The sequence below is a fragment of the Parus major genome, chromosome 22 (assembly GCF_001522545.3).
Source record: "Parus major isolate Abel chromosome 22, Parus_major1.1, whole genome shotgun sequence".
Classification (NCBI taxonomy): Eukaryota; Metazoa; Chordata; class Aves; order Passeriformes; family Paridae; genus Parus; species Parus major.
Genome location: NC_031790.1, coordinates 464,978 through 474,189, shown reverse-complemented (window position 1 = coordinate 474,189; position 9,212 = coordinate 464,978). Strand labels below are relative to the sequence as shown.

At 53.7% G+C, this 9,212-nt stretch overlaps 1 protein-coding gene across 1 annotated transcript in view; it reads right to left on the bottom strand.

The window, feature by feature from the left end:
- GFPT1 (glutamine--fructose-6-phosphate transaminase 1) overlaps positions 1–9,212 on the bottom strand; it is a 22,693-nt gene that overhangs the window by 1,189 nt on the left and 12,292 nt on the right. Inside the window, exons 13-17 of the mRNA XM_033519405.1 lie at positions 8,005–8,162; positions 6,338–6,452; positions 6,004–6,131; positions 4,971–5,138; positions 4,528–4,689 (exon numbers count right to left, since the gene is read on the bottom strand). Of these exons, the coding sequence (XP_033375296.1) occupies positions 4,528–4,689; positions 4,971–5,138; positions 6,004–6,131; positions 6,338–6,452; positions 8,005–8,162 (731 nt within the window). The remainder of the gene's footprint in view (positions 1–4,527; positions 4,690–4,970; positions 5,139–6,003; positions 6,132–6,337; positions 6,453–8,004; positions 8,163–9,212) is intronic.

Here is a 9,212-nt window from a genome sequence, read left to right as displayed (position 1 = left end):
GTCCTGGGGGTCACCCTGTCCCTCTGTCCCTCTGTCCTGGGGGTCACCCTGTCCCTCTGTCCTGGGGGTCACCCTGTCCCTCTGTCCCTCTGTCCCTCTGTCCTGGCTGGGGCAGCTCCCTCGGGCTCCCCTGGGCTGGGCACAGCAGGATTTCCCCTGGCAGCACTTGCAGGGCTGGGGAGAGGAGCTGCTGCAGGAAATGGCAGCAGGAAAGTGAGTTCTGAGCGGGGGTTCTGCTCTGTCTGTGCTGCTCTCCGGCTGGGGAGGAGCTCTTGTGGCTCCTTTTCCTCGTGCTGGAGGCGGCTCTGGGGACATCCCTGGGGCTGGCCCTGTCCCCCTCCCAGCCCAGGGTCCTGCCCAGCCCCAGAGGGATCCGGGGAGGGGAGGAAGCCAAAATCCTGCCCGGAGATTCCCCGCTGATGGACGGGACAGGCTGTGCCACCCCTGCAGCTCCTGGGTGTCCCCTGCCCTCCCTGCTGGGGACGTGGAGCTGGGCTGGGCTGTCCACCCTGCCCAGGAGGCTCCAGCCACCCCTCCTGGGGCTGGGAATGCTGCAGAGGGGGAAGGAGAGGAGATGGAGGGGATGAGAGGAGCTGGGGGAATGAGAGGAGCTGGAGGGGATGAGAGGAGCTGGGGGAATGAGAGGAGCTGGGGGAATGAGAGGAGCTGGGGGAATGAGAGGAGCTGGGGGAATGCAGGAACACAGGGAAGGAGAGGAGCTGGAGGGGATGAGGAGCTGGAGGGGATGCAGGAACAGAGGGAATGAAGAGCAGAGGGAATGAGAGGAGCTGGGGGAAGGCAGGAACAGAGGCAATAGAGAAACAGGGAATGAGGAGCTGGAGGAATGCAGGAACACAGGGAATGAGGAGCTGGGAGGAATGGAGAGCAGAGGGAATGAGGCACTGGAGGAGTGCAGGAACACAGGGAATGCAGGAACACAGGGAATGCAGGAACAGGGAATGCAGGAACAGGGAATGAGGCACTGGGGGAATGCAGGAACACAGGGAAATGCAGGAACAGGGAATGCAGGAACAGGGAATGAGGCACTGGGAGGGCCCAGCTGCTCCCCAGATTTGCCCATTGCTGCTGGGCTTTGCTGATTTGTGATTTAGCCCTGAACAAAGAGCCCTGGCTGAGCTCCCCTGGCTGTGCCCAGGGCCCTGCACTCCCTGCTTGTCCTGCTCCTGTCCCCAGGAACCTGTGGGGACCATGGAAAGGGCAGGAGAAATATGAAAAGTGAATCAGAGGCTGAATCTCTGACTGAAAACAGCCTCACTGCTCAGGAAAGGGCGAGTTAAGCCCTGGGGTTTTCTGCTTTGTTCATCCTGACTTCCCCAGGGCTTGCCTGCTCTCCATGGATTTAACTAAAGACCAGCAATTCCACTTGTTTCATGTAGGGCACTTGATTTTATTCAAAGGGTGAGATACAAAAAAAGTAAGCAAAGAGACAAAACCCAAATTCTAGAAGAGACAAAGGAAGACATCTTCTGCATACAGCACACGACAGAAACACGGTACAGTCTGGTCCCCAGAACCCAAGGCAGCTGGATATTTACAGCACACAATCTACAAGGGAGGAAATGTGGGTTTGCCACTCAAATGTCTATTTACAGAAACTGAATAGAAGGCAAATTGTTTTCTTTCCTTTTTTTTTTTTGTTTTTTTTGTTTGTTTTCAACCCAAATACTTCTGTTTCTTCTTCCTGCTTCTGGTGAAGAGAAGGGGGCCCTGCTTTGAGGCAAGTTTGGTACATTCAGGTAGGATCTAAAATCAGCCACAGCTAAACACCAATGTGAAGCTGCTGCAGTCCCTCCATCCATCACAGCCACCTTGCTTGTGGCATCAGGGACTCCTGGGGACAGCCAGGGGGAGGAAAGGCCAGTTCTGCTCTGCTGGGGGTTTGATTTGTGCCTTTGGAGGATTCACTCTGCAGCTCAAGCACCCCTCTGTGTCTGGCTGGGCTCAAGGCTCCAGGCTGAGGGTTCTGGGTGAGCCCCACGAGGCTGGGAAATGCTCTGGGTGATTTTTGGCTCTCTCAGCACTGGCTGTCCCCACCTCACCCAGGGGATGGCCCTGCCCAGGCACTGATGGGACAAATCTGGGGAAAAAAACCTTTCTGTCTGCAGCAAATTCCGTGTGCAGCTCAATTTCCAGGTGTGTGGAACCTGCCTGGGCAGAAACCTGTGCTGAGCTGGGTCTTTGGTAATTAAATTTGGTAATTAAATTTGGTAATTAAATTTAATTTGGTAATTCAAACCCCCCCAAGAGCTCAGGGCTCCCCTCTGAGTCTCTGCAGGTGAGGAAGTTGCACCAAATGAACCAAAGCAGGCAGGAATAGAAGCTGCTATTGCAGATGGAAAAGGCCTTGATCTGTATTTTGTATTTACCTGTGGCTCAGTTTTAGAGAAAGGGCAGCTGGATTTTTCAACACCTCAGTGAGGAAGGAGAGAATTTCACTGGCTCAGTAAGCAAAACATTCATTTGGGAGAGCAGAAGATTGACTGGCTGTTAATAAATACCACGAGACATCCTAAGAGTTTTCTAAGGAAAAGAAACATCATCTGTTGATGGAAATGCAACAGGTGGACAAAATGAGGTAAGGAAAGCTAAAAAGAGTCCTTTGTACATCCTCACTTCACACTGCATGGCAACAACAACAACAACAACAACAACAAGGAGGAGATGCTGAACAGGTTCCCTGGCACGCTGAGCAGAGGAATTCTTCATCCAGGTGTTCTGCAGAGCATCCTGTGAGGCTGAGCATCCCCCAGGCTCTGACACTGCAGGCAGGAGCAGGGCTGGCACTGCTGCTCCCCTGGCCCATCCACAGGAGGCTTTGTGTGGCACAGCACAAAGCCAGCTCGAGCTGCACTGCCAGACTGGCCACTTCTAACTCCAGCTCCTGCTCTTTGGTCCTCTCTGTGCACACCTTCCACACACAGCCTGCACTAACAGAGCTGGGCTGGGCAGCAGCTCCTGCTCAGGGGGGTTTGCCCCCTGCCCGCTGCAAGGCAGGGTAAAAGCTGCAGGAAAAGGGAATTCCACAATTCCCCCGAGGGGCTGCTTGAGGTGGGATTGTGTTCTGAGAACAGAGGATGGACACTGCACAGCCCTGGGGAGCCCAGCCTGCAGCCAGCCCTGCACAGGGGAGGAGAGCAGGAACAGGAGGAGGAGCAGGAGCAGCAGCAGGAACAGCAGCAGCAGCAGGAGCAGGAACAGCAGCAGCAGCAGCAGCTCAGAGCGAGCTCTGGTCACTCCTCTGGCCACAGCCCAGAGCTCCCAGCCCCAGCTGGGTCCCACAGCACCGAGATTGGCACTTTGGGCACAGCTCAAACCCTTCTGCAGCAGCATCACCCCCCTGGCAGTGCCCTGTGAGCTCAGCTGAGTTCCCTTCTGCACCTGAGGCAGGAATTCACCCCAAAGCTTTGCCTGCAGCTCCATTCACTGATAAAATGTCTGCAGAAGCAGCAGCAGCTGCTGTTGAAGCTGTGTGTCCTGCTGGGAGCTGGGCAGGGCATTGCCAGCTCCTTCAGAGGTTTCTGGGCAGTGAATGAGCCACAGTGGGTGAGAGACAATGACACCAGCTCACAGGAAAGTGCAGGGCCCCTTGCCTAGAAGACTCAGCAATCTTTAAGGAAAACCTTTTAACATCTTCCATGGAAGTCTATTGATCAAAAAAAACCCCCAGAGCTGCTGACATAACATGTGGAATCGATTGGACAATCACTAATGAAATGGAATTATGGTGATCTTATACACAAACAACAATTTACCAAAATAAGATTTACCTAGGGGGCTTTAAAATCGAGTTATTTTGGTACCAAAAAAAGTCTTTCATTTAATTCCCCTTTGCCCCTATGAGTCAGATGATCTTTCACTCTACAGTTACGGACTTGGCCAGATTTCTTGGAAAATCAACCTGCAGAGAGGGAGGAGAAAGAACAGGCTGGTGAGTATTTACACACTTGGTTGGTTTGTGTGTAACTTTGTGATGTGTGGGATGTCTGCTCTGTCTTTCAACTGAAAACAATCCAACATGTTAATCTAGAACAATCAGTGCAGAAAAGAATCCTTAATTAAAGTCACAACTCTTGTGTCAGCACTAAGGAGTGAGAGTCCCTTCAGTCCACGTTGTTCCAGTGCTCAGAGGTCACTGGTGTCAGTGTCTGTGCTAAGATCAAACAGCCAACACCAAACACCCTTCTGAGGATTGTCACCTTCCCTCCAGCTCCCCAGCACAGCCTGGCTGCTCCTGCAGAGCACAGACACGTCCCAGCTCAGCTGCACCAGCCCCAGCCCCAGCCCCGTGTGCTGGGCCTGCTCCCAGCTCTGCCCTGGCCACCACTGGCCCTGGGCACCCAGGAGCTCCAGGAGGGCACATCCAACCCCCTGGGCACCCAGGAGCTCCAGCAGGGCACAGCCAACCCCCCAAGCCTTGCAGCAGCTCCAGCAGGGCACAGCCAACCCCCCAAGCCTTGCAGCAGCTCCAGCAGCAGGCAGGGGTGCAGGAGAAGGCTCAGTACTCACATCATAGCCCCTGAGCACAGCCAGGTGGAAGGCCAGCAGCTGGAGGGGGATCACACTCAGGATCCCCTGCAGACAATCCACTGAGTGGGGAACTTTGATTGTTCTCTTGTTGTTCTTGATGGTCTCGATGTCCTCCTTGTCACAGATCACCACAGGCCGGCCCTGCAAAGGAGGGGAAGGCTGAAGGAAAGCTGATGTGGAGGGTTCTTTCTGTGCCGAGCACCACTGGCAAAACTGATGACTTAATTTAGAACAAACAGCTTCACATCCCCTGGGCAGCCCTGTGGGGTGTTTAGGGTTACCCAGACCATGCCAGGCTCCTGCAACTGCTGCAAGAACTGCTGCTGGGACAGCCACAGCATTCACTGAGCTGACACGTGTGACAAGGGCTGTCTGTGAAATGCTCTCCTGACAGGAGCACTGCAGACCCCCCAGGCCCTCACCTGCCGTGCAATGACCTGCTGGAGAGCGTTCTGGCACTTGGCATAGGTGTGGTCTCTCATGATGATCATGATCACAGGCATGAGCTTGTCCACCAGGGCCAGGGGGCCGTGCTTCAGCTCCCCGGCCAGGATCCCTTCCGAGTGCATGTAGGTGATTTCTTTGATTTTCTACAGGGGGAAAACAATTCATCAAACCTGGAGTAACCTTGTGATGGTTTTTTAAAGCATCTCTGTGAATTCTTGCACTTGGTAAAACTCAGTTCTGCTCTTCTCAGACGCAGAGGGCTCAGGGAAAAACCCAGATCTGAGCAGGGCTGGGCTGTTTGCAGCCACCAACACTTCCAGCTGTGCCAGGAAACCACCACAGCCCTCAGAAGGTGCCACCACAGCCCTCAAAATGTGCCACCAAGCCACCACAGCCCTCAGAAGGTGCCACCAAGCCACCACAGCCCTCAAAACATGTCACCAAGCCACCACAGCCCTCAGAAGGTGCCACCACAGCCCTCAGAACGTGCCACCAAGCCACCACAGCCCTCAGAAGTTGCCATCAGCCACCACAGCCACGCTCCCAGCCTGCCTGGGCAGGCAGAGACACAGCAAGGACAGCCATGAGAACAGCAGGAAATGCAAGAACTGCACTGGATGGGAGTTTGGAAAGTAAATGCTCCATTTTCCACTCCCTAGGGCGCCCAGTTTGTCCAGTAAAGCATTCCCAGTGGATAAAATAACACCCTTCCAGCAGCAGCCTCAGCAATGTCACACTGATTTTAGGTATTTGTACTCATGGCCCAGTTTGGGCTGGAAGGGACCTTGAGAGCAGGGACACCTTCCACTGTCCCAGCTGCTCCAAGCCCTGTCCAACCCAGCCTTGGGCACTGCCAGGGACCCAGGGCAGACCCTGTGCCAGGGCCCTGGCTTTAACCCCGTGCTGCCCAACACAGCAGAGCTGCCCCTGGAGCCTGCTGCTGCTCCCTGTGCAGAGATCTGAGCTCTGGGGCTGTGTCTGAGCCAGCTTTAAATGAAGAAACCTTACCAAGGCTCCCTCCAGACACGTGGCGTAGTGGTAGCCACGTCCCATGATGAGGACAGACTTCTGGTGGTACAGCTCTGTGGCCAGCTTCTGGATCTCATCATCCATGCTCAGCACTTCTTTAATCAGGTCTAGAGGGAAGGGGGAGAGCCCAGGCTGAGTGTGCTCAGGTTGTGCCTCACACTGCACACCCCTCACACAGCCTGGGCTCACAGCTTCGCTGCTCTGCTGCCCAGGAGACACCTGAGGGAACGTGGCCACGAGGAACTGTGAGAGCCCTGGCACCCTCCTGAGCCCCCAGCCCTCCCTGCTGAGCTCCCCCTGCCCAGGGTCTCACCTGGCAGCCCCTTCAGCCCCCGCAGGATCTCCTTGCGCCGCTCCTGCATGGAGATCCTGTCGTCACACATCATCAGGGCAAACATCACCAGGGACACAAACTGGCTGGTGTAGGCCTGGTGTGGGGCACAGAGAAATGTCACTGCTGCACAGACACTGCCATCCCCAGCCCAGCTGGCCCTGCTCTCAGTGGGACACCGAGTGGCAGCTTCCAGCCCAAGTCAGCAGCAGAAATGAACGTGGGCTCACGAGGCAGATCTCAACACAATCATCAACTCAAACTCCAGGAGATTCACACACAGCAACCGAGGTTTTGTACTCCAAGATTCCCTGGGGACTGCCAAACCCTATTTTGTGAGCATGGCCAGCTCCTCCTTCACTGTGAGTGACTGCTGAGAACGCTGGAGAGCAGCAGGGCACTGATGGAGATGTTTGCTGGGAGCCCACGACAATCCAGGGATTGTTCTGGACCACCCTCAGGGAACAGCTGTGATTTCCCAGCTCCTTCTTCCAGAACAGACTCTCCTGAACTCCTCCCCTGTCTGCAGGAGCTGACTGGGGCTCACACCAGGGATGCTGAAACAGTTTGGCCTCTCAGGTCAGGCGTCATGGAAAGGGTTTGGGGACAGCCTGGCACTGAAGATCAAGGTGTGGAGCATTTTTTCCTGTTCCTAAACCATGACCACACAAACTCCCAGCTGGCTGCACTGGAGCCTGAAATGGCTCTGAAGGAATGCAGAAAAGCTGCAGTTCCAGGGCCTGGAGGAGCCTGCTGGGGAGGGGGAGCTGCTCTGCTTTGTGCAGAACTGCACAGCAGCCACATTAACGTGCCTGGGCTGATCAGAATAGTCTCAAAAGGAAGCTCTGGGCAAGCTCAGGACAGAAACTTTTCATGTTCTTGTTTCATATATGCACAGCTTTGGTAACTCCCCACATCATCAGAGAAAAAATGTCATTTATCTCCAAACTGTAACTGCTGGCCATGTGAAAACAACAGGGACAAACAGCTCGTTCAAGAGTTTCTTGTAAGAGACTCATGAATTTTCCATGATCAAATTCCCCAATGAACTATTAAACTCAAATGTGGTTTTTGGCTGAATTTATGTAACAGATTGACATCATCTCGCCTCTAAATATAACTAAACCAAAGCAGATTTCACCATGCAGTCACTTCAGCAAAGTAAGTTATTTTATACTGGATCTCACACAGCCAGAATAATTCTGTTATCTGGACACAAATGGTAGGGTTCTGTAAAAGACCATTCCTCCAATTGTTCAAAGCAGAGTTTTAATATCCCATTTTCTTTGGTAAAGCAGAGCCAGGGAGGGAGTTACACACAAAGTTTCCATGATCTTCTCTGCTAATTTCCTTTCTCCTCTTAGTTTAAACTGAGCCTGCACCTCGACACAATGGCAAAGAGAATTCTGACCTCCTGGGCAGTCATTCCCTCTGACACCCACTCATCTTCAATGTTTAATGCCATTATTTCATTTTTTATCCAAATAAAATCCCTCTGCAAGCCCCAGGACAGGGAGCCCGCAGGGTGCTGCAGGTCTGTAGCTGCACAAGCAGCAGCAGGAGGAGGAAAAGAGGGGCTGCTGCCACAGACAGACCTCCCAGGGGTGTTTGCAGAGGCAGGAAGAGCAGGGAAGGTGTGTGAGCCTCACCTTGGTGCTGGCCACGCCGATCTCGGGGCCGGCGTTGATGTGCACGCCGCAGTCGGTCTCGCGCGAGATGGAGCTGCCCACGGTGTTGGTGATGCCCACGGTCAGGGCTCCCCTCTCCTTGCAGTACCGAAGGCACATCAGGGTGTCTGCTGTCTCCCCTGGAGCACAGGGAGCACGGGGAGCACGGGGATGGGAGCTGAGTGCTGCCACTGAGGCTGGGAATGCACAAACTGCCCCCAGCACAGCCCCTCATCGCTGCCTGAAAAGATTTTCCTGGAACCTGGGCTTGTTTATCCAAGTTTGGCACATCCAACACTTCAGGGAAAGATGGAGCCCCTGGTGTGCCCCTGGTAAACCAGAACAAAAACCTGCCTTCAAAAACCCCAGGGAGAACCTGACCCTGAGCCCCCACAGAGAGGACATTCTGAGGCACTCGGTGCTGTTCCCCAGATTGAACTGTTCCCCAAATTGAACTGTTCCCCAAATTGAACTGTTCCCCAGATTGAACTGTTCCCCAGATTGAACTGTTCCCCAAATTGAACTGTTCCCCAGATTGAATTGTTCCCCAAATTGAATTGTTCCCCAGATTGAATTGTTCCCCAAATTGAACTGTTCCCCAGATTGAACTGTTCCCCAGATTGAACTGTTCCCCAGATTGAACTGTTCCCCAAAAGGAAGAAGAGATAAAATGGAGATAAAGGAACTGACTGGGTTCAGTGTCACAGCTGAAGATCAGTCATGAAAACCTGAAATGCAGCTAAGGGGATAAAATGTTGTTTTGCATGGCAGCTGTCCTTGAAACACCTCATATAAATTCTTTATGCCTCAGTGTACCTTTTATCTCCTACTCCTTTCCAAGTCAGTTGGATTTTTTTGTTATTCATGCCTGAGAATTTCATTTCTTCTGTGGCTCCACTCCACCATATGGTGGTGCTTTAACTGGAGAACTCCAACTGTTCCCAAGGAGCTGTGGAGCTGCCTGCACCCTGAGCTCAGCAGCACCCTGCAGCCTTGGACTGATGCAGGGAAAGGAAACAGAACTCCTGTGAGCCACAGGAGCCCTGCAGAGGGAGGGAGCAGAACCTCCCATCCCTGGAATCAGTGTTTTCCCTGCCATCAGCACACCCAGACACCAAACCCTGAGCTCCCTGGGTTTGGGGAGGGGGCTGCACCATACCCTGAGCTCCCTGGGTTTGGGGAGGGGGCTG